Source organism: Paralichthys olivaceus, chromosome 6 (genome assembly GCF_024713975.1).
Source record: "Paralichthys olivaceus isolate ysfri-2021 chromosome 6, ASM2471397v2, whole genome shotgun sequence".
NCBI lineage: Eukaryota > Metazoa > Chordata > Actinopteri > Pleuronectiformes > Paralichthyidae > Paralichthys > Paralichthys olivaceus.
In genome coordinates, this window is record NC_091098.1 from 10463430 (window position 1) to 10488667 (window position 25238).

At 39.3% G+C, this 25238-nt stretch overlaps 1 protein-coding gene across 5 annotated transcripts in view; it reads left to right on the forward strand.

The window, feature by feature from the left end:
* The window catches only part of prkar2aa (protein kinase, cAMP-dependent, regulatory, type II, alpha A), a 39451-nt gene that overhangs the window by 2788 nt on the left and 11425 nt on the right, over nt 1–25238 (forward strand). For all 5 annotated transcript variants that reach the window (XM_020089433.2, XM_020089434.2, XM_069526118.1 and 2 more), the window contains one exon: nt 24117–24152. In XM_020089433.2, coding sequence (XP_019944992.1) covers nt 24117–24152 — 36 coding nt within the window. The remainder of the gene's footprint in view (nt 1–24116; nt 24153–25238) is intronic.

Consider the following 25238-nt stretch of genomic DNA (forward strand, 5'->3'; position numbering starts at 1 on the left):
TTCAGCTCTCCTCTGTGCTACTGAGAACAGCATGTCCTACATAGCATCAGTGTGCTGTGGAGCCAGGGGCTTTTACCTTGTGAATGGGGGTTCTGTGTTTTCTCAATGAGTTGTTCCTCTGTGATGATCCCTGAAACAGTCACAGGTGTATGTTTTAAAACTGCAAGTAACACTTTTAAGCTAGTAAAAGAATTTCACAATGCTTTTTATCAATAAACATAATCCAAATGCATTAGTGATATTTATGACTCCACGATGTGTCTCCTGTCAGTATCTGGAATAGTCTTGGGACTTTAAACTTTAGACCTAGTTTAGCTATTTATCAATTTTAGGTTAACCATATTCATCATGCCCCATATGCAAATATTCAACTCTGCTGAAAGCAATATTGGCATGCCTTGTTGGTTGGTACAAGCTGGCTCAGGGTAAATGGGGATTACAATTTCTGTTTCTATGCTCATACAAGTGGGGTTTGACTCTTTTCAAACATCTGTGACCTCAGCTGAGGGATCTGTGTATATGTGCACTTACACATTACCTCTGTGTGTGTGTCTGAGTGCTTGTTTGTGAGAAGCAAACAGATGTGCTATGACTTGTATTTCACACCCATTCAAATTCTAGCCTGGTAACGGCATGAAACAATTCTTCCTAGTACATTCTGATTAGTGATCAGTTGTTGATTATCTCTATGACTTATTCAAGATGGCAATAATGGACAGGGAGCTGATACTGTTTCACTCCAGGGAGCAACTTTTGCCTGGATGCTGTGGGCCACACACATGACATCCATGACATTAGATTATACAGCCAGGCTTGTGTTGACTGCCCTGAGGCATTAGTTTGTGATGGGAAGAATACAGCCCTGTATAGTGAAAGACATCATGTGCTCTTGCCTGACTACTGTTGTAGCCTATAGGTATAAAGAGTACTATAATACCACCAGTTCAACTACAGATGCTCCAAAGTGGTTTAGTCTTGTGCAAAAAAATACCAAAATAACTTTCTAAACTTGGGATTGCAGAACAGCCATGGTGTGTCTTTGGTGACTCATACCCAATGTGGTTTTATTAGTTGCAAACATTGCTATGCTGAACCGTCTTCAGACAATAAAATGATAGTCACTGTGTTAGTACCTTGAATGGTAAAGGCTGTACCACAGTATGCAACTAAAATTGAAAAATGTGAATAGTATAGTTATTTCAAGTTTCTGTTGGCTAAAGGTTTTGAGAAGGTGAACTTTTAATCACAGTGTCTAGTCAGTGATGGATGTCATCACTATTCTTTCTCTGGTGTTATTTTCTGTCAGATCTGTACTGTGAAATATCCAATCAAGACATTTTTTCTCAGAAATACTTACAGTGGGGGTTGGGTTGTACCAGTACACGGAACTCAGTATCTGTACCCAACGTGACTTTTATTGGCAGTCTGTAGATGTGTTTTGTGTTTTGTTGTAGTTTTCATCCATACTGCATGTCTTGCATAGTGCATACTGTAATATTTCCCCATCATTACTTTGTAATTTATATACTGTCGCTTACGTTGTAAAGTTTGGAATATTTCCTACACAGGTTTCCTGTGCTACATGAGATGCTAAGCTAATGTCAACCAAGTCAATGAAAAATCCATGTATATACAACAACACCTTAGTTGAATAAGCTAATTAATTACCTGAAGATGTCAATTAAGTTTTTAGTCATTCCTCACTTGACCATTTGCTGCCCACAGTGTCCACTTGCCTCAGTGCTGGCTGCAGGCGTACTGATGTGAGCTTTGGCCAGAGCAGGGGACTTAGTTTTTTTTTTCCTGGTTGTCAAAATGGTACACTCATCACCTTATATTTGTATTTTGACCGTGTTTCCTCAGGTTAGATGTGTTGTCTGTGCCAACTTTGAAAATTTGAATCACAGCTGAGACCGCTTTCGGCTCGCTATGGCCTTGATTCACTGTAACTTGGAACAAGCTGCATTGGAGATGAGGCAGTCACGTCAATCATGTTTGTTCTCTTTCTCTCCATACCCTGTCTCTCTCACCAAGATACATGTATGGTCTCAGGTGTCAAAATTTGCCACAATTTGATTTAATGTGAATCAGTACTCTGAAGTACAGACGTAATTTGGTTGGTACCCTCAAAAGTACAGAGTTCGGTAGCTCATCTTATTGGCACTCAGCTGAAGGAAATAATAATTAAGAGCACAGCTGACTGAAACAATCAAACCGCTTCTTTCAAGTGGTGACCCACTGGAATGAAAGCAATGACTCATTTTGGGTGTTGACCCCTTAATTAAGAAATGTTGTCATTGTGAGATTTATATTGAGCTGAAATGAGGTAGAACAGCTCTCTTTAATAGAGAGGTAATTTTTTTTGGACCCCTCATGGTGGCTGAAAAAAAAGTCTAGAGTCCCTCAAGGTGAAATGCCAGTTGTATAACATGATGATGATCTGTATCTGTTGTATGCAAATATTCCTGACATGTTTTTTCTTTTGTTTTATTAGGCTCTTTAGAGGTAGGATGATTCACTATTGTGCTCTTAACCTTTTGTTTGCTGCAGGAAATGACTGTGTATGAGTGTGCCAGATAAATGCCTAAAATGTAAATGAACTAGATAGCTGGTTATGTATTCCCAAAACATTGCATCCTATTTTACATTTACTCTGTTTTTCCGACTCTTGCAGCCTAGATCAACAGCAAGATCACTGCACGGGCCTGCAGAGCTGCTTAACAAAAGCAGATATTGTTTTGAATACAAACTGTTGTACCTCCATCTTCATGGTGATATGCAAACGATTTTTGAGTAGCCCTTTCTGTGTTGAGGCTGATTTTCTGGAATGAAATGTTAGAATGACAGTTTGAAATAAACTCTTAATTCACTGCTGATATGTTATGCTGGGACTAGAAGACTTAAGTGAGACTTTTTGAAGAAAGGTAGTTGGAATAAAACTGAGTGCTAAATATAATGATTACCCACTGTCTTTAAATTGATTTACCTGGTGAATCCATGTGAAATATGTGGACATCCATTGTTCTGAATACAGTTTTAAAGGTAGATGAACAAAAGTTTAGGTTTCATCCCAAAGATTTGCGATACAAAGGATGTCCTCCTAAAATGTGCATGTTTTTTCCCTTTTAAGCTGGTCTGTGTAGTGTCAGTCTGACAGAAACAGGAGGGGATGAATAGACTCCTCTGTGACTGAAGTGAGTGGGGCTTTTTATTAAAAGATGGATCGAGGGACAGATGAGTCCCAGAGATGATAATAGAAATAAATTAAATGTGTTTTTATAGGAAAGGCAGAAGGGATCAAGCAGAGGATATATGAAAACATGATTGAGAAAAAAGGCTGAGAGGGGGGAAAAAAGGTTCCCATGCTAAATCTCAACAGAACAACAATTTAGAAGATGGAGTCATCTGAACATATAGCAGACTTAAAGTTTAGTTTGATTCATCTTGGTAAGTGCACTTTTTTTTTTTACCACATTATGGGAAATGTCAGCAAACTTGTTGAATTTGTTTTCTTTGCTCTTGTGTTGTGTTGAATATTTCAAAGCACTGGTCCAATTATTGGGAAGGGTTGTTACATTAACAGCAGCATGGTTTCCTTCTTGGTGCAGAAGCCCACTTGCAGCATTAAGTGCAGATTTTCCCAGATGGAGAGAGTTCATTATGGATTGAAGTTCCTCTGTTGATCTCAATCACAAATAATGACATACGGCCCACTGCTTAGTGAATATACTGAAGTATTTATTTCACCAAATCAGCAGTAGTGACTTTGATAATATATATTTTTGAAACTCAAAATCAGGTGTGTTTATGTGTGTCCATGTGTTTGTGTTGAGCACATGATATGCTTCTTGCATGCTTGGTTCTTATTGAGGCCTGGGGTTAATGTAGCTCGGGGTATGATCACACGCAGCTGCACGCTGAAATTCTGCCCCTCTGACCTCTTTCTGTCTCCTCCCCTGCTCTCCCACCTCATCCACATTGTTTCTCTTTTTTACCCAGTCTTCCTCTTTTTATCCCTTTATCCCTTTATCCCCTACTGCTGATTTCCCCTTTACTTTTCTAATATACTAGTGGTTATAGTAAGGCACTGTATTAAGTAGATAGATTGAGTTATGGCTGACATGACGTCAATACAAAGGGAACAGAGAGACATATATTTATCTTTTTATCATTATGACTTTGTCTGTTCTCAGTCATTCTTTAATGTTCTCTTCAAATTCACACATTTGTACTGTTCCGTTCTTACTCTACTCTGGACCATTGTTAAGTTGTAGCATTGCTTTGTGACATTTTACCTGCAGTTGTGTGTGTGTGATAGATTGATGTTACACTGAGAGCCTATAGTTGCCACCTGCAATTAGTTTTATAAGCAGAGCTGTCCATATTAATTATAATGCAGGGGCTGTGTGTGTGTGGTCTCGGTAATACTCATGCCTTGGGGACTTAAATCATCTGTTTACACAGTCACATTATGGACTCAAGCCTACTTAATGTAAATTATTTGATTTTCACTGAAACCCCTTGAGTGAGGGTCAGGAGTAGACAAGCAGTTTTGGTCAGTGTTAGAAGAAATAGTCAATGGGACATTAGTGTAAGTCAAATTAATGTACACTGAGGTCATGCAGACATACACTTTGTATGAGTGCTTAAAAAGGAAAGGCTGTGTGTGCTTGCGTGTGCGTGTGCGTGAGGTCTCAGTGTTGTGTAACAGGTGACCTGATTAGCAGGCTGATGTGTGTCCAGTGTGCTTTTAGCTTGCAGGCAAATCTAATGTAGCTTAGCATCCTAACAGAGACCTGCTGGCCCGGCTGACCGACAGCGCTTAGTGGAAAAGCCCTCAGACGGCTCATACCACTCAGTCTGGCTGTCTGACTGCTTTTTAATACAGTGGCCGTCTGTCTTCCTGACTCGTCTCCTCAGCTCCTATCTGTCTTTTTCTTCCTGCCTCTCCTTATATTTACCACCAACAGTAGAGTCAAAGTTTCTGCAGCTCATTTTGGCACTTGGCCCAGCTGGCTCTATCATCTGTGTATTTGTTAACAGGGATTGTTCTCTGTCATGCTGTCTATGCGTTCATGTGCCTCCTCTGTACTAGTATGTCCGCTTTTCTTTACCTGTTGCTCACCCTCCCTATTTAACTGTCTTTTTTGTCTTCTGTTTTAACATCATTGCTTTGAAAGCCAGTCTTCTGGTTTGTGTGCCTGCCAAATGACATGCCTTCCAGATCTTTTTGAGTCCCTTTATTTTTAATCTCTCTGTAACCTTACCTCTCTATCCTTCTGTGTATTCATTTCTCCATCTGCCTTTTTATCTTTTTGGATGTATTTTTCTACATCCCTTCTTCCTGAACAGAACTGTTAGATCTATGGATTATTTGTCTTCATATCCCTTTCTCTGTTTATATCAGGTTGTTAAAATAAGGTCTACGTCAGAATACATGAACAGTGACGTCTAGAGTGTATTGTGTAGGTTAGATACCATTGCTTGAGGAAATGTACTTGTCAATTGTTAGGCACAGTTGATCTAACTAAGACACACAGACTCTCAGCACAGAGGGGGTAGAGAATTCTCATTGAGCCTTCTTATAAATGTATTTAAGTTCTCTCATAGACTCTTTTTGAACACACTGTATATCCATAAAAACAAATAATCATTTATTGAACCCACATGTATTCCTCTTGTGTATTTCTGAAAATCATGATTAATTTCATAGGTCATGTGCCCTAAGAAGGACATCACACTTATTGTTTTTATTTGCATCCGGCTCTAAAGGGAGAAGCACACAAACATTGTAACCGGTCTTAAAGAGATACGCATACATTGCATCTTGACTTAATGGGTTAAACTAATTCTCTTTAATTATCTTTATCTGATCTCCATGTATGGGAACGTTCTGTGCATCCACAAGAATGATTTGTGGTTGACAAAAGCACAGAGCAGAATATTTGTTTATTTTTCATTGAGATCTTATTACACTGCAAAGCTGGTCCTCCTTTGCAAGAGTACAGAAAGAACAAGTTGAAATAGGCAGCAGAATAACAAATCCCATCATGAGAAAGAGAAGAGAGAAATGAATCTGTTGCGGAACAGACTGCGCTACAACCTGGTCTGCTTGCGTTTACTGATAAAGATCGTTTGAACTTTGGTGCTTTCTCATTCCCTTTCCTCAAGCCATCTTTAGTGGCACTGCAAAAAATGAGGAAATGGAGGGGGTTGGCAGGCCTTTAGCAGTGGCTGTATATCTTCCTCTAATATTCCCATTTGGAGTTCACATGCCCTGTTGCTCCAGTACACAGTCTCTCTTTAGGTCATAATGTTGTCTCGGTTTGACCACTGCCTTGCCAGAATTTCTCAAAAGTAACAGACATACAGTAATTCAAAACAATTATGTTGTTAGTGTTTCACTTCCTTCTGTCTTATATAACTCCATCACTCTTTCATCCTGTTCTGAACCTACTGTCTCATTCCCTCAGTCCCCCTTTCTCCCTCGCTCTGCATGTGTTGGTCTCGATGTACAGGCCCAATCTCATTAGACAAGATGGCTTAGAGGGACAGGGGTTATTAGAGCAGGTTTAGCAGAACCATCTTTGGCACGATAAGAAAGAGAGAATTAACAAGGGGAAAAACTTAGAGAAATACCATGAATGAGAAAAAGAGAATGAAAGAGGGAGAGGGAAACTAGTGGGTTAGAACCAACAATAAATGTAAATAAATATAGTTACATTTTTACTTGGGCTGCTGAGTTTGGGAAGCCATACAGGGTGTAGTTTTAATTTTGGCCAGCTGAGGTTATCTATGACCTTAGATATAAGGACAGCAAAGATGTAATCATGCGGTGGATTTCTGGGTCAAGACAAATGTGTTTGATCAATTCCAATTCAAAAGTTTTTTCGAGCTTCCTCGAAACTCAGCCTTGTGCAGCAGACTGAATCACAGCCCTACAGAATGGGTCAGGATGGTGAGATGGGTTGAATTAAGGTGAAAATGACCTGCCTCTAGTTTGGTCTATGCTGATAAACTTTGTAAATATAGGTGTTCAAGTTGTTCAGATCAGACTATGACAGCTATTTGTAGATATGGATTCCATTACAAGAGTATACATAAATGTTGCTTAAATTAATTACATTTTTTAATTTTACTTGAATTAATTTGTTGCTCCATTTGACCCCACGTGTTCACTGTAACCTTAGAACAGGTTGATAAATGAAAGTCAATATTCACCTATGACTGCAGGGAATGAACAACACAGTTTCCCAAACTCCAACTAATATGCATTTCAGAAAGGGATGATGGTTGGTTTTCTGCCAAATTGGCTGTTAGAGCAGACAGATGAACAGACAAAAGACTGGCGTGTAGCTGGTAGTTGTATCACACCCTGCCTCGGACATTATTCTCACTCGTGAACTGAACAGTAGATGACAGTAGATCCCACATCTAAAAATAGATTATATTTTATTAATTCCAAGCTATTTCTTTAATCTCTTTGTTGCTCCATAATTAAGGTGGTTGTTAGTTTCCACACACACATATTTGTACACATGATTGAGGTCATATGGAAAACCCTATATCCTGCCTCCCATTTACAAACAAACATGACTGAAAATACAATGTCCCTTTTGTAGGCAATGAGAGGTTGCACTATTTCTCTTTTACTGTCGTATTATGTGAACTGTGATTGGGCTCTGAGCAGCAGAGAATATGGTCACTGTTAACTGATGGATCCCAAAACCATAAATTTACAAATTACCCTGCAGTGAAGAGGCTATATAATTTCCATTTACAAAAAATATTCAGTGTTAATTCCACACTGTGCAGTTTGTGTGTTTAACATGGTGCCCCACACTGTCACATTCATGGTCACCATAGTAGCCATTGGCCTTGAAATTGCTCTCAGCCAATGGCTGCTAGAAGTGACAGCGATAGGCAGTGGCCTTGCATAATCATGACTGAGATAAAGAAAGTCTGGAGGTCAGTAGTAGTTCAAAGCCCCTTTCATGTTACTGTCTTTGTATTGCAGTTCTGATAATGTGTTTGTGTAACCCTCATATGTTTTGTCTTCCTAAAGGTCAACTGCACTGTTTACTGTCTGTCCGAAAGGAATCAAGTTTTGCTGAAGGGAAATAGGGTAGATTTGGGAGAGATAGATTATTAGAGAAAAGTTCTGCATTTCTTCCCTACCAGCATGTGTTGCTGGAAATCTAACACGCAACACATTGAACTGTTCACTAGAGTTGAGTACCTGACCTTTGTCAGGGTGGCTACATCAATACAAGTGCAAGTGAACTTTCTTCATTTACATGGCACAGCGAGTAGTACCCACAGGCAACAAGTCAAACAGTTTTGCATGTAATGACATAAGTCTTAACAGTGGCTTGAGAATGTGGAAGTTTGGAGTTTTGACTGTAAATGGTCAAGTAATTTGAGACCAGATCAGCCTTGTTTACGTTAGACTTCAATGATTTGATGAGAGCGTGTTCCACTGTCCTTCCTTTAGGCTGGCCACTAATGTTTTTCTGCAGTTGAACATTTTACCACCACTCAGGTCTCCTTGAGGCCCCATTTGCTGTGCTTATGTGTTGTGGGAAGCCAAAATGAATATACCATCCTGCAGATATGAAAATATATTGTTGTACTTGTCATGTGGCATGCTGATGCCTTAGACCAATGACATTAAGGCCTGAGTCAACTTATTATTTGTGCCTTTTTGCTTGCCTTTGCTACAGACAAGATTGGCCAACTATAATATTATAATGCAAGCTAATACTGCTCCTTGCAATGTCTCCAGGGTCTCATCCCCCCAAATAATTACAAGCCTACCTCTCCCTGGTATCTTTTAATGAAACAAGCTTCTGAGGCTGGCAATGGAGATTTTGATGGTGTAAATGTTTCAGGAAACCTGCAGCAGCTCAGTTCATAAACTTCGTGCTTGATAAGGTCAGAAATGGGATTCCTATCATCTACATTCTGCAGTGTCACATTCTACAGGCGACGGGCCCTGAGGTTCTGCCGGTTTATAATCATACAGGCCATCACTGATAACATGGAGGAATCTAAGCAAAGATGGTAAGGCCATCGAGGGTGGATGATACACATACCAGACTCCTATTATAGTGGTAAAGATATGGGGTATTTTCCACATTTTGTTTCTGTAGCTTCATACCCCCCCCCCCACCCCACCCCAGCAAGTTCACATTACACTGCACCATCACTGACGTAAGCACAAAGAAGAGGCAACATTGTCATAAGGAACATCTTAGCTCACCAGCTGTGAAAAGAAGTCTGGGAAAATGACACATAAACAAACTAAAGTAGTCAGTTGTTTAGATTGGTCTTGCCAATATCGTTACCTCTCATTATTTTTTGCATCAGCAAACAGAATATCATGGACGATGACGTTTATATATTTTCAGCAGTTAAGAACACTCATATATTTGTTTGCTAAACCAGGAACATCAACAGTCTTTCTTGTGAACAGGCATTAATCATAATGTGCAGAGCTCTCAGAGCTGCGTGTCCTCTGGAGTAAAGTGGAAAGGTCAGGGCAGGAATTAACGGATTGTGGAATCGCTTGTAAATTAAGTTGACACTGTAAACCGTCCATCTTGCCTCCATTCATCGTTGCTTGCCTGTATGCCTGCTGATTTGTATGTATGTGGTGTCCAGTGATAGGAAAATATCACCCTCTATAGTATTTATAAAACAGTGTGTGACTTAATGGGGAAAGCATAACACAACACTGCCTGGGTCATGGAGAGATTTCCAAAGACACTAAATGAGCACTTTCTCGTGGTCCACAAATATAATTTGATTGGCTAATATAATTTAAGAGCCTGTGCTAAATAGTATATGCATAGGAATGTTACTGCAGTTACCAGTGTACAAATCAATCGCCACTCTGTTGATAGGTGTGAGCTGTATAAGCTGTGGGATTTCCTATTTGAAAGTGCAAAACTATGACTTTTGTAAGATTGTAAACATCTTAATCAGATTGTTAATAACAAAGGGTGAAATTGAAGTAAGCATAATTTATTTAGTAAAGCTGAGTTGTCCTCAATAAGTGACTTATTGTAACTAGACTGCTTAGATAATTTTTTTTTTTATTGCTATACATGTGTGGGCCATGTAGTAAAACAAGTTATTCATTAATTAAATGAATTGTTATTCTGTCTTTCTCTGTGTGGGACAAGCATATAAGCATACACATTAATAAATAGATGGCCGTTCAAGTGTAACTTTATGTGGTTAAGTGGCACCAGTAAACCTGGTTACACTGGGAAAGGGTTAACACCAACGCAGCTATAAGCAGGACAGGGCCACTTCCTTTTAAGGACTGAAGTCTTTTGGATAGAGGGAGAGAGGGTGAGATAGTGGGAAAGGGAGTGAGACAGATATTGGGCGGAGAGAGAACAAGAGGCAGATTTTGTGGGAGGGAAATGGACAGTGTTGAATAATGGGAAAAAGGTAAAGAGAGTGAAGAGGGAGTTGCATGGTGGGAAACAGGGACCAAAACAGTACTGAGCGTGAGAATATAAATGCAGAGAGGAAGCTTGATGACATAGAGAAAGGGTGGTATAGGCTTTTTTTTTTTGTGCAAATATGAAGAGAAAGAACCCGTCTAGCTCAACCAGAGGGCAGATGTACACAGTGGTTTCAGCAAAAGAGAAAGCAGTTGCAAAAGTGGACAGAAAGAGCAAAGATACAAAGAAGAAGTACTGTAAAAGCAACACAAAGGGGTGAGGAATAGACAAATGTGAGTTTGTGTAGGCAAAGCATTGTTTGACAGGCAGCATGATGAAGGAGAGGAAATGTTCAACTGACAGGGTGAAAAATATGACCAGTAAAGTGTTCAATTATAGAAACAAGCTGCTATTTGAGTAATGCAATGCACCCCTGCTATTAATCTGTCACTGAGGAAACCTGAGTGTGTTTTGTGTATGGTTTGTGGCATGCCTTTGTGTATTTTGGTGGTATACGTGTATGTAAAGGGCAGATATTATTTGCTACATATTGGTGCATTGGTTTGTGTATTTGTATGTTTCCCTTATCCAGTGTTGGTGATACCATGTAACAGCATATCTCTGTTTACAACATCTGTGTAATATATTCAACTATCAAACAAGTTCACACTGCTATAAATCATAGAGCTGTTGATTGGTACGTCAAGCTTGCTAATGTAACTCATATGTATGCTCGCCTTGTGTCTACACTCCATGTATCATGCCTGAGTGTTCCCCAGTGAGAGAGTGGAAGATCTCCGCTCATTTTAATTAATCCGAAAGCACATGGCAGGGAGTGTTAGGTATAACCTCATTGCATGTAAATCTATTTGACAACTTTACACTACCAGTTTATCCTGTTAGCCTTCAACACAATGTGTCATTATGAGAGACTGTACTTTAGTAGAGTAGTGTACTTTATCGTCATAGGTGTTTAAGCTGTATTTGTATTTGTAAAGTATCTGACTGATTCCAGTGCGTTCATCATATTCTGCTACACTGTTGTACCTCAGGGTCTTGCAGTCAACTAAATTCTGCCCACAGGCAATAAAAAAGGTCATATTCATCCGCCATTATTTTATCTTTAGTGCAGTAAACCACTACCTTAACTAGTCAGTACTATACCAAACATTGCTCCTGCCTTTCCCCTGGGATTCTGCCTTATTTTTTTGATTTGTTTCGTTTCCATTCATCTATAACTACTTCCACCAAGGAGGTTATGTTTTCATGCCTGTCCATTTGTTGGTTGGTCGATTTGTTAGCAGGATTATTCAAAGGTGACTTTAGGAGACTAATATGTGTCTGCAATGTGGTGCGACTTTATGAAAGTTAAGGACTGTGGTGAAGCTTTGCACTCTACCGAGTGTCATTTCTGTGCCAGTTTTGTTTCTGTAACTGTTTAAAGAGGAGCCCTGATACAGGGATTGTGTTTTTTGTGGTAAAAAACATGGCGCCCTCCGTAGAGAGGATCTGCTCCCAATGTAAAAAATGTAAATATAAAGGATATTTAGATGATCCCTTTCACACTGAACCTTTAACTTATTTAAGGTCCTCTTAAAAGTAGTTGCAATAATTTCCCCTGCTTGTTTTCAGATCTTAACTGGTGAAAGAAGGTCAGTAGCTTGCTCTGTGTAACCTCTCTCTTCTTTTGCCAACCACATGTAGTATTTCTTAACAGTCTACTCCAATGATATGTCATCTATTCCCCAGCTGACTCTCATATGATACAAACAGCTGCTGGCTTGAAACAGCCTGTACTAATTATACACATTATCTCTCTGTGATCATGCTAAAGGAGCATTCCCCTGCAAAACTCAATTCTGTTGATGAAGTCCAAAATACAGTCGGAATATTCATAATTTTGAGCATGTGCTCTATTCATTTGGTAAGGCCCCAATTTGCTGGAGGCAGTAATTGAAATGTTGTTTGACACTCATCATTTGTGTCTGGTATGACGCACGGAAACCAGCAGACATGATACGTCAGCAGCCCTGATACCTGCCTTGCACTGCGTATTTTCCCTACAACTGACGCAAAAGAAATTACCAGGTTTATTATCTAATGTCTGCTTGGTCTCCATTGTTGCCATGCTAATTAAGTCCATTTGCTAAACTCAAATTCCTTTACTAGAATACATGTAAACTATTTTTTGGGGTTAGCAATCTCATGTAAAAAAAACAATAATATATCTTGTTCGAATTTGAAAACTTCTCTATTGCAAACATTACTTGTTTGGGATTAGATTTCCATATTAAGCAGTTATTGGAGTGTAAACTGTAGAGCCTTGAGTTAGTGTTGCTGAGATCAGCACTTCACATTGACTACAGATTTATAGAGCAAGAATACATACGTCTTGTCCGGGGAGAGGGACACACAGGAATAAGATTGATGTTTGTTCCTCTGTAGGTCTTGGGAAGCGAGGAAAAAACAAGGCAAAAAAGAAAGAAAATGAGGAGAGATTCTTGGAAGGATAAAATATGTATGGAAAAGCAGTGCTCAGAGTTGGCAGAAGGAAAAGCACTGATAAGATTGCTAGAAATGCAGACTCTTGCCACAGTTAAGTGGGCAGCAACTGCACATTTTAAACAATTATATGTATTCTGCTCTAAAGGGGACATTATTTGTTTAATTTGTCAAATTCAGCTACTGTCTAATATAGTAGAGGGAAGGTTGCCATACAATCCTCTCCCCTCTGTAACAGGCTGCATGTGTGCATTTGGAGACATGGTTCTGGAGGGATTTCGATGTATACGTGGGTGTGCAGGTGGAGACTGAAGCAGATGATGTGCTTTATTGTGTCTGCTTTTGAGCTTGAACTGTAGTGTTTCTTCCATCCATGATTTGTGAGGGGTTTGCTCATGTGTCTTATACTGTACGTGTGGCTTCGCTCTATCAGCTTTACTTTGCGTCATTTATTGCATGATTGAACCGTTATGTTTGTATGTGAGTGCGAGGCAGCAGAGACTGAGAGTGATGTCCGAGGCTGCAAGCTCTGGAGGAGAGGCAACACGTGAGGGAAGCTCCCTGTTCCACATCTGACCCTGCTGTTATCAATCATGCCTCTAGAGGAGGAGAGGGAGAGAGGAAGAGGCATTAGCAGAGAGGAGAGGGGCTGAAGGGAAAGCAGGAAAAGAGATGGAGCGACTGTGGGAGGATAGAAGAGGAACAGATGGTGGGGGCTGTTGCTGAGAAAGAGAGAGACTGTAGGTTCCACTGAAATGTTATAGTGGCAGGGAAACCCTGATTTGTACAGTCCTGTCTTATTAAACTGTTTCAGCCATTCAGTATGTCAAACTGTGATAAATATGACATCATGCACTTTCGTGGAACAAGACGTATTCTTTCAAAGGAGGTTTACAATGCATCTGAGGTTAAAGAAATTTCACGTTTTTACTAATTTTTTAGTAGTAATTTTAATGACAAGAAACAGAGATTAACAAAGCTTCATTTTCTTGGCATATCTTTGTATGTTTTTTGCAGTGTTTTTAATTAATCACTAAAAACTTTATGAAACAAGCACTTTAACCTCTTTCTTAAGAGGTACATTATCACAACCTCCTCCACCATCGTTGGTTGTTTTCAGAAACTCTTGTCTCTGAATTGCCCTCCAGTGAATGTATTGCTTGGCAACCATCCCAAAGCAAAGGACACATGGAAGTTTGTGGGCAGTGATGGCTCCATAGCTTGAAATGGACGCATCTCTTTTTGTAATTCATGACAGCATAGATGAGCCTCAAGATGTTTGAGCGGCTGATTTTTATAATATTTTCTATGAAACCTGAAGCCTTGCTACAAAGGTAAACTGGAAAAAAGACAACTTTCACAGAAATAAAACTAAGAACTGATGTTTCCAGATTGTGCTTAATTACCTGTACAACCTTTTTAATTTGCAGATAAATGTTGTCACCATGCCTTAGACTGTGTCAGAATCTGGGAAAGACAAAAGAACACTAAATGGATAACGACTTTGAACTGAACTGAGTGCTACTGAGTTTATCCTCTCCTCACAGGCCTATGTTCATGATATTACTCTCTAAAATAAATTATTCTTACAAGGACATCCATACGTGTGTTTAAAGAATTTAAGAATTTGGAAGAACAGCTTTATTTTCTACTAAATGCAATAAATTAGTTTTAATGCACCAGTTATAGTTTGCTTGACTTTTTTCAGTGGCTGTAAAAATGCATGTATACACGATCATACACGATCCAGACCCTGCCATTGTATTATTCTCCCAAATTCATTCTAATAATAGATTAAAGACTTAATGGTGGTCGAATGGCTGCCAAAGTGGCTAATGTAATAGACAGACTTATCTGTTTAAAATCCAAAATGTTCCTGCGTTTGAATGTTTCTATTTCAGTAAATAGAGTAGTAAGAAGAAAACCAGGAGGTGTGAAGAGCCACAGTTTGATGGACAAATAACAGAGCTTCTCTTTCCCTAAAAACTTCCAGTTGAAAGCCAATCGTTCCTTCTGCAGCTGAGGTTCGGGTGAATTTCATTACCAACTGTGTCGCTGGATTTGTTTTTCTGCTTTGAGTTTTTCTTCATTTGATAGCCATTTTGTTAATGCAAAGAGTGTAAAATATTGAAGTTTTAAATTCCAGAGGCGCAGTGGCCAGATTCATGCTTTGGTTGGTCTCCCTCCCAGCTAACTGATGTATTGATTGACTGAGTTGACAGACAGTCACACACTGAGAGTGGCTTTAAGAGAAATCTATGGAAAACACCTTATTTACTTATTCACTCAGTGGTCTCTCTCTTTCTCTCCCTCCCATCACCTCTGTGATTATCTGTGCCCTCATTTGTCTCTTGTTTTTTCCTGAATCCCCAGTTATGTGCTGTAGTCATTTTTTTCTCCTCTTATCCAATGACTATTTATGTACCTTGTTCTTTATGTATAACACATCTCTCGCCACCTTGGTTTCAGTTTATCTCTCTGTCTGTTTTTTCCTTCATATCTGTATCAACAGGATTATACACCAGCATAATTCTCATCACTGCCATCATATTGATGTTTATTTCCTGTGTTTTTTTTCTCCTCACTGTTTCCGTCAATTTCATTTTTTCATGTTGCAATAGATCTCGCTCATCTTTTTGCCTTTCCCCCTCTGATTCTCCCTCTTCCACCCTCTCAATTTTCTCTTCCCTCTGTTTCTCTCCTCTTCGCTCCTTTATCTATCTGTTAATGCTGTTATGGCAGCGATTGGGTGTATAGGGGTGGATGGAGAGAGAAAGAGGGGAGGATCTGCCACTTGTTACGAGGTGGATAGAGCAGAAGGGGGTGGATGGTGGCCGAGAAAGGGGGAGGAGGGTGAAGGGGGTTGTGTTGTTATGGTGATGAGATCTTCTTTGTGTTAGGTTGCCAAGGCAACTTCAGACGTACACTTGATACAGCCACCATCACAGCCACCACCACCCCCCCCAACACCCCCTAGCACATGACTGTAGGGAGAGCACTTCACACATTGCACACTCAGAGTTACGCACCCACACATTGAAACACACAAAAGCACGTGCACATACACATTTTCAGTATGTCCACATGCTCTTAACCGACTAAACGGCATTTTACATGACTGATGGAGACAATTCATGATTCATTTTCAAGGTGGTCAGGACAGTGGGACTGTACACGTTCAGATCAGGCTACTTTATTTCTGCTTTTGCTGAAAATACCCACAAAAAATAAGTTGGAAAAGGAAAACTTGATTTAATTCATTATCTTTGATCCTTTTTTCTAGACTCTTATTTATTTTCACACAAACACGTTGCGTGCGTGTGTGTGATTAACTAGCTTTGAGTTTAATAGCGACAAACTGTGACGTAAATTGAAACTTGAGTCTAAACCGGAAAAATGTGAAACAAAAGCATGATGGGGCTCAAAACCACTGTACATATAAGCTGTACTGTAGAGAACATAACAAGATCATTTCAAAAAGAACATAACAAAAAATTGAATAGAAAATAGAATTGAGAATAACAAATGGAAGTAAGTGGCTTTACTAGAACACAACATATATGTGGTTACATTAATTACTCTGTGTGTGTGTGTGTGTGTGTGTTTTTATTGGTCTTCGTGCCTCTGCTGGGTTACCCACAGTGATCTGACCTGTTCATGAGTTGGACTTGGATCAAAGCAAATCATTTTGAGCAGTCTGGAATGCCTCCTCCCAGCTGGTGGCTATTTTGCAGATAATAGCGTTTCAGAAGGGAGGTGCATTGTGGTTAAAGAAACATGAAAAAGTGGAATTGGTGGAGGGTGAAAGTGAGGTCTCAAAAATGCTAGTTATCATTATTTTCTCTGTGGTGTTACATGTTTATACACCACCTTTCTGCTAAGGATTTAAGATTGCCTCCTCCCCCCAATTTTTTGAGAGCTGATGGGAAATAAGAAAAAAAGAAGAGATTCAAGGAATGACATGTAGTGAAGATCCCTGTCCTGATGCAGATGTAACTGTTTTTGGTTGGCACCTAACCCATAGGCCACCATGGTGCCCCAAGCACTTGTTTTCACCCCAATTCTGAATGACCACTTTTCTGTACTGTTCTGTACAGCTGTTTGCACCTATATGCTGATTCTTCCAATACTAAGGTCTTTACTAAGTCATATTATGCAGTACATATTAGTTAAATTCTTCGGTGAGGAAAGAGTTACCACAGAAAATCCAGTATTGCTCGCATTTTTTCCTTGAGCCTGAAGGCCTAATGTGTAAGCCGATGGTGGCTGTCTGCTGAAACAAACAAGTGTTTAGTTGTGTTAACAACCGCAGTGTGCATCTTGAGACTACGTAGTATTGTTTATAATTCTTTTGGAAAGACAGATAAGTACATTCTGAGCAAATTGAAGCAATTAAGAAAAATCTCTTGACAGCATAATGCTTACTAGTACATCAAAATGAAAGTGACGCAAGCAATCTTGTATCCCTTAACTACAGCTATTTGGTTGTTAAACATTTAATTGAAGAGTGTATCCAGCTACACACCTCACTCGCTGTTTTTTGTATGTTTTTTTTAACATTCTTTATTTAAGAAAATATTACAAATGCAACAAACAAGACATTGCACAAAAAACAATACCAAAAAAAAAAAATACAACATCAATGGAACAAATTGTGTCTCGGCCAACATTCTTTTCCAGTCTCTTTGTAAACAGCTAGATGAAGATGTGTGGGGGGGTTTACCTTACAAGAGTGATTTCTTCAGATCAACAAAAACAAGAAGAAGAAAAAACAAAACACATCTCTTCAGCGGAAAAATATAATTATTGTTATAATATTATTAACATCTTTATAATTCATTTTATTATATAGGTGTATATGCCACATATGTACATATATGCCTATCTATACAAACATGCGTCCACACACCCACATACGCACCCACATATGCACCCACACATACACAATTACCTCCATATATACATACACACATACTCTATCTGTCTAACCAACCAAAGTGAGAAATGATAGGAGCCCACAAAACCAAAAACTAGTCAATTTTAAGATGGAGTCTCACTCACTGGTTTTTATCTGTCATCTTGATACAATTTCCAACACAGACAGATCTATGTCTTGAGGTCTAAGAGATAAAGTAACAGTCAAGAGACAATGGAGAGAGGTAAAGGACTCATGAAGCTTTGGGAGCAAAACGGGGGAGGAAGATCTGTTCCTTTCGGACAGCTGAGGGGGCGAGGTACATAATAATGTCAATGGGGGGGCTAGAGAAACCAAGAATAGTATTGAGCTCATGAAAGTGTAATAACACTACTTACATCATATCCTTGTTGTAGAAAGAGGCCTACAAGCACCTGAATAGTCACAGCTTTTCCACAGTGCTGGCTATACCCTGCAAGTTCGTAAATGTGGTTTAAGTAGAGGAAAGGGATAAAGAAAGGTGAGGACTCTATTGGAAGGCAACCAATGATGGTTCAAAGGTTCAAAGGTTTTATTTGTCATCTGCACAACAGATACAGCGTACATGTTGGCAATGAAAATCTTAAATCCCAGGCACCTCAAGCAACGCAACATGCAAGTGTCATAAAATAAGAGTAACTAAAAATACAAATAACATACACTAGTGCAAATGAAACAATAAGTACAAATGTCAGTACTAGTGCAAAAAAATGGAACATCATAATAAAATAATAAAACATTATAAGGTGCTAAAGTGAGATATATACATGTCAGGATTTAGCAGCAGTTATGGGGAGGTATGGACAGATATGAATTATTGTACTCATTATATTTCTATATAGGTTGGAAATATGATGAATAGAAAAGATAATTACAGAATGAAAATTATTGTAAACTAAATAAATAAATATAAATTTTTGCTTATGAATAATATAATGTGTAAATAAATATGTTGTTTAAACAGATGTAGTGACCTGTGGGATAAAACTGTCCCTGAGTCTTGTGGTCTTGGTCCGGATGCTGCAGTACCATCTGCCAGACGGCAGCAGAGAGAACAGTTTGTTGGTGGGGTGATGGGGGTCTTTTAATATCCTGTGAGCCTTCTTCCTACAACGCTGGGTGTAGAGGTCCTCCTTCCATCCTTAAAAATCAATTGAGTAGTTATTGAAAGCTATTCAATCTGTAAGTCCTGCCCTGAGACAGACCTACAGATACACAGTTATAAACATAATTGCAGATGCATGGAATGGTCCGAATGAAAATAGCCAGGAAGAGTGCAGAGCTTTTATAAGCACTGTCAAACATAGTGAGGGAGGAATTCATGCGTAAGCAGACAAATACTGTACTTTTTAGATGACTCACCAAGGACTGGTATACAAAGATGCCACCCATCAATTTAACCTCATACATTTTTCTCCCTATATTATTAACTAGTGACTATGTATTATGCTCATTCAAAATGTACCTGTCTGTGTGTGGCACTGTTACAAAAGATAACTTGATGGCAGGCTTTCTATTCACAATCAACAACCTGTTATATCCATGTGATCGTGTCTTGAGAACAACCCATCCACATTACTTCAGTCGATCCTTCCTCGCCTTCTCAGCAACACACCACGATAGAATGGATCTTCTTCCTGTTTCATGTAATGTTGATTTACGTTAGCCACCCAGTCTTTTGAAAGCCTAATGCTAGATTTACGCAACCAAAGTCTTTCAGTTTGGTTACTCATGCAGGATCAGTTGTCTGAGTAAACACAACCGGAGAATATCCACCAGTTCTTCTCCAGAAAAGAGGAGAGGAGGACTACTGGTTGAAATGACTATAATTACTGCGTCGTACCTGTTGTGGAAATGCCAGCTGTCATGTGTGGGCCCACCAGACCATCCATAGGTGCACACAGCTCAGAGAATGTCACTGTCTTCTCCAGAAGCTGTTTGGATGGCCTCAGACTACCTGAGGCTGATCACTTGCCATTTGATGACTTGCTGGTACCAGGACCTGTCTCCTGTGATTTTCATTCTCAACACTGATTCGCTTTTGCGACATTGCATCCCACTGGAGTTCAAATATTTAGGTCAAGATTTTCATGTCTATTTGCATCTTTACATTGTAAGTAATCTCATTGCATGAAAAACAAGCTGTCATTTTGCCGCCTGTTTAATGGAGCCATGTTTTTGCCTTGATTTGATTGGTTAACGGTCAGCACGCACTGTGGCCTGCAGGGAAATCGTTATCTGCCAAAGAGGAGTTTAGCTGGTGCTTGGCACTTATCCAGTTTGAAGTCATTTGGCAGTTACCATGAAAATCCTGACCCTGTGTTAAAACAACATCAAAGCCTGATATGTGGACAGGCAGAATGAGAATTCATGTCGGCGAAACAGATGCCAAAAGAGTCTAAATATGATTTATTCATATGCGAGTTAACACATATATACAAATAGATAAAATGCAGAAGTTACACTTGATGAGATTTTACATGTGTTGTAAAAAATGTAATTCTTTTCAACCAGTGACATGAAATCATTTCATCTTGTTGATGCCACAAATGTCAGTGCCCAGTAGCCGAGACTGTCCTGTGACACTCCGTGTTGAGTGATACTAAGAGAGATCTCCACGGAGAGTGGAGTGTTAAACTCTGTCCATCTCCCCTGGTGACTGGATGAAAGTGGTATGTATGTGTGAGTTTCCCCCAGGCTCCTGTCTTCACAGTCTAGATCTAATGGGCTCTGACAGGATGGTAATAGGGTAGCAATGGACATGCACTGTGTGTCTATGTGTAGCAGCCAGGAACTATGTCCTTGCTGGCTAGTAACAGCCCAGTGTTAGAAAGCAGGTGTTTAGGGCCCTGACCTCACCCTCAGTGTGTTTAAATCAACACCCTGTTGCTGGCAGACACACACACTATCACAAGGACAAACAAGCCCAAGGTTAGGATGCCCCTATAGGCCCACACCAATGCTGCACGAAACCACAATCCATTTATCAGGAAGTCAGAGAGAGACTCTTTTTACTGTACAACGATGCACACTGTACGTACTGGTACAGACTGACATGTGCGTGCACACACACACACAGACTTTTGTTTTTCCATCACATTTATTCTTTCTTGACATGACATGTTATTAGCCCTAATTTGTAGGCATATCAGGCCCTATACTTGCAGATGAGCACTTTCTAGTGTCAATTGCACTGCACTGAAATCATGACCTGGAATTAAACTCAATTACAGCGGCTGTTTTGACGTTTCCATCTCAGTTTGGTGTTGTTGCCAACATTAGTTAAAGGTTCTGTATCATCATCTGGCAAAAAAAAAGAAGCAAATATTTTTTTATAAAATGAGAGTGCCATCTTTCAAAAGAATTGATCAAATGTGAAATTACTGCTGACAGATAAACATTAAGGCTACTGTAGTATATTAATTGACTTGAGTTTTATCTTAACATGCTCACAGTGTGTGCTCTTGCTTGCATATAGGCTACATCGTGAAGTATTCAGTTTGAGCAAACTAACCCCCTAAGCTGGTGCAAGGGTCATCTTGCCCCAGTGTCAAACCATGACCTGTCAGAAGCCAGGTCTGGGAGGTAAGCATGCAGGCAAGAGGAGTTTTGTCCTGTGCTCAATGGAATTAGTTGGGCAAAGTCTGAAATTTCAAAGTGGGGCTGCTGCCGTCAACACTGCCAAGAGAAATGTTGTGGTATGTGTAGTGTATGGAACTAGACACCCACTATCCTCAAGAATAAAAATGTGCACGACATATATTTATTTGTGTAAGGTTCTGGTAGGGCTGGGCGTCAAAACGATAATTATTGCAATATATATATAACTTTTCCTCAATAGAAATTTAAGACATGTCAATATAACGTCGATAGAACTCATTCCGTCCATGTTTTGACAGACAACACAAACAACCAATGATAAAGACAGTAGCGCTGCATCGAACCAATCATGTGCCTGGAATAGAGTTACAGCCACGTCTTTTAGGTTGACGCACAAAGCACAAAGTGTAGGAGCAGCAGCAGCAGCACATGTGCTAATGTTTGGGCTGCTGCGTAGAGGTGGACGACTCTGCATCAATTCAGTGACTGAACATAAACATCAGGACATCAGAGTTAAAGTGACCGGAACGATGTTGTGTATAAGACATTTGGACTATATTGCTGTTCTTTCCAGACTAATATCAGTGTCTCTCACCTGTCATATGTATTACTCACATTATTTAACAGGCATGTTGCATTCTCATGAGCCAACACTTAAATACATTTGTAATTATATATTATTTCAGTCTTCATGTTAATACAGACACATTCATTGACACAATGTTTGCCTTCTAAACAGTGTTATTAGCTGTGATCTAAATGTCAGGTATGCAAAAGTCTGGGACATGCTGGGTTCAGTAATTTTTACAGACATGCATTTGATGTAGGGGTGTGTGTTATTGTCATAAAAGTGATTTTTGCCAATATTACATGGTGCATCCTTCAAAAATATGTTTGTAAAGTCTCATTCACTCCTGTTAAGATATTAATTGTTGCTTGTTGTGCCAAATTTTGCCAAATTCTCTCTCAACCATTTGAATAGATACCATGTATTTTGCGATGTGGTTGGTGACAGAATTTGTTATGTCTTGCCATCAGTTGCTTCTCTCTGCAGAATGATTCTGCTTACGAGTGAGTTTTTGTGCTGGTATCTTGGCAGGTTTGAGTTTGTCACCTGACTCATAAAGTTTCTCATATTCTGCATATTCTGTTCAGTGGTTATTTTGCAGAAAGGCTGTAGTTAGTCATTTCAGCCAGAAAGTCATACCAGCCCTTTATAAACCTCGGTCACTAGCGTGAGAGTGTTCTCCACAGCAGGAGACATTATTTGTGCCAGCAGGGCCACCCTTTCTGCCAAAAATAAGAAAATACGTATTCTTAATAATAATTACTATTATTATACAATACAATAATGGTATAATTAATGGATATTTATTTTACCATTTTTATTCATTTATTTGAGAGAATGTTAATTTTTTTATTTTACTTTTGTAAATTTTACTTTTTTTTAGGTAAGAAAGACACAGCCAGTCTGTTCAGTTAACCAGTGTGAAATAAAAATAAATAAAATATCAGTTTAATGTTTTTTTTTTCTTGTTTCTTCTGTTCCAAAAACATACTGAACCGTGACCTTAAAACCAAAGTATGCACCATACCATGACTTTTGTGTACCGGTACACACCTACTGATTTGAGGTTTCATCATCAGTCTTTTCAAATCCATCAACCCCTATGCGAGTTAAGTTGGACAGCATCCCAACACTGATGGTGCCTGCATCTGTGTATCCTAACAGTGAACAGCTTGAAGCTTTTTCAGGCTACTGCTTGTCAATTCAAAACATAAACGTCTTCTCAACCAATGTTTTCTGTTTGTGACAAACACAGGATGCAGCAATGGTCGATTCTGACATCAAAAATAAAGATGCGGCACCTGTTGTCATTTGTGGAATGAGTTGCTGGCTCCTAATTGATTAGATGTAATGGTGCTGTTAGGAAATGGTATTATAAAGCCACAGTGTAATGGAATCAATACTGACATTACTGTCAAAACCCTCTCATCCTTTGTGTCTCCTAATACATTATTCCTTCTAAACATTTTACTGGTAAAGAGGTGACTGTGAGGGCTTTTGTTAAGTTATTAGTTCATCCGCTCATATCTGTCTGGCTTCAGGTAATGTGATTGTAGCTGCTAGTTTGATCATGTCGATTTTAAGATTTCTGGAGTTTGCAGTCTTGAATAACTTGCTGCCAGTGTGTATGTGTCTGATCATGCAGTATGCTGCCGCCACTGCTTACAAAGAATTCAGAAATTGTGAACTTGACAATACTTTGTCTCCCTTCCTCAATTCATCTCATTGCTCATGTGCTTTCTTGATTTGCCGTGTCTCAGTTTTCCTTAGCTCTGTCTTCATCTTCTGAGCATGTCCTACTTTTTCTTTTCTCTTCACCATATCTGTTTGACCATCTTCATCACTTACTTACAATGAGAGGGACTGTCCCTCTGTCCCCTTTTCCTTTTCCTAAATCCTCCTACTTTCACTTTACGTAATGTCATAAACACCTGCCTGTTCAGAAGCGATGATCATGATGATGGGAATCACATAATGGTATTAAATGTCATTGTGTAAAAACAATGATTTTAATTTCACGCCTCTCTCTCCACAGCTCCACCACCCAGCAGATTCAACAGGAGAGTGTCAGGTAAGGGGTGCGGGCGGGCGTCTGTCTGTCTGTCTGTCTGTCTGTGGTTGTGCCTGTGTGTGTATGTGTGGGTGCATGCACGTGAGACGTCATGTCCCTTATGTGTATTCCACACCAGGGACTTGTGTGTGTCATGCATGTGAAACACTGGTGATCTGTTTCTCTCTGTTTATTTCAATATATTTACCTTTGCCATGCATGTAAAAAAAAACAGAGTAAAAAGTGCCGATGTGTTGTGTTTGTGTGTCTGCTGTCTCTGTTTTTGTGTTGGTGCCTGTAATCTTGTGTGTGTACGGTGCTTTTGTTTTCTCACGCACCACCTAGTGTTTACATACGAGTAAATTAATGTCGTCAGCCGTCACAGTACACTGCACTTTGATTAGGCTCTGGGTGTGTCTACTGACGTTTATCTTTACAGCTGCCCTATCATTATTGTTCACCCTGCTGACTATACCAGTGTCTAAGAGGTTAGGAGTACGTGGTGTTAATTTATTGTCCTGCTTTGTAGGTGAAAGATTTTCTTGTTGGGTCTACATGAATAGATAGATAAATAAATATAGAAATACGTACATAAATTAATACATAAATAGCCTTTTTCGTATTTATTTATCTATTAAATTATTTATTCCTGCATTTATTTATTTTCATTCTTAAACTGTCTGCACCTCAGCTTTACTGTGTGGTTCATGCAACAGTTTTTAACTGAAAAGCTCTAAAAACCCACTGTTCACTACCTGCTCAGAACTAAACAACAGACAGTTGGTGAATAGCTGGTGATCATGGTTGAACATGGTTAACAGCTGAAGAGCCAGATCTTTTCCTCAGTAGTTGGCAAAGACCAAAAACAAAACTGAAAAAGGAAGCTCACATTGATCAGATGGCCAGAGACACAACTTCACATGAATGCTAATGTTATTCTGTTATTGTTGGATGTATAAATAAGCAACTGTTTGCTGAGTCTACAAATAATCTTTAAAGATGACGTGGGTTTTGTTCACAAGTTTTTTCTGATCCACAGAATATTTAAAGTCCAGCTAACTATACTCCTGCAGAGTAGATACACACACATACCTTCACAGCTAATGA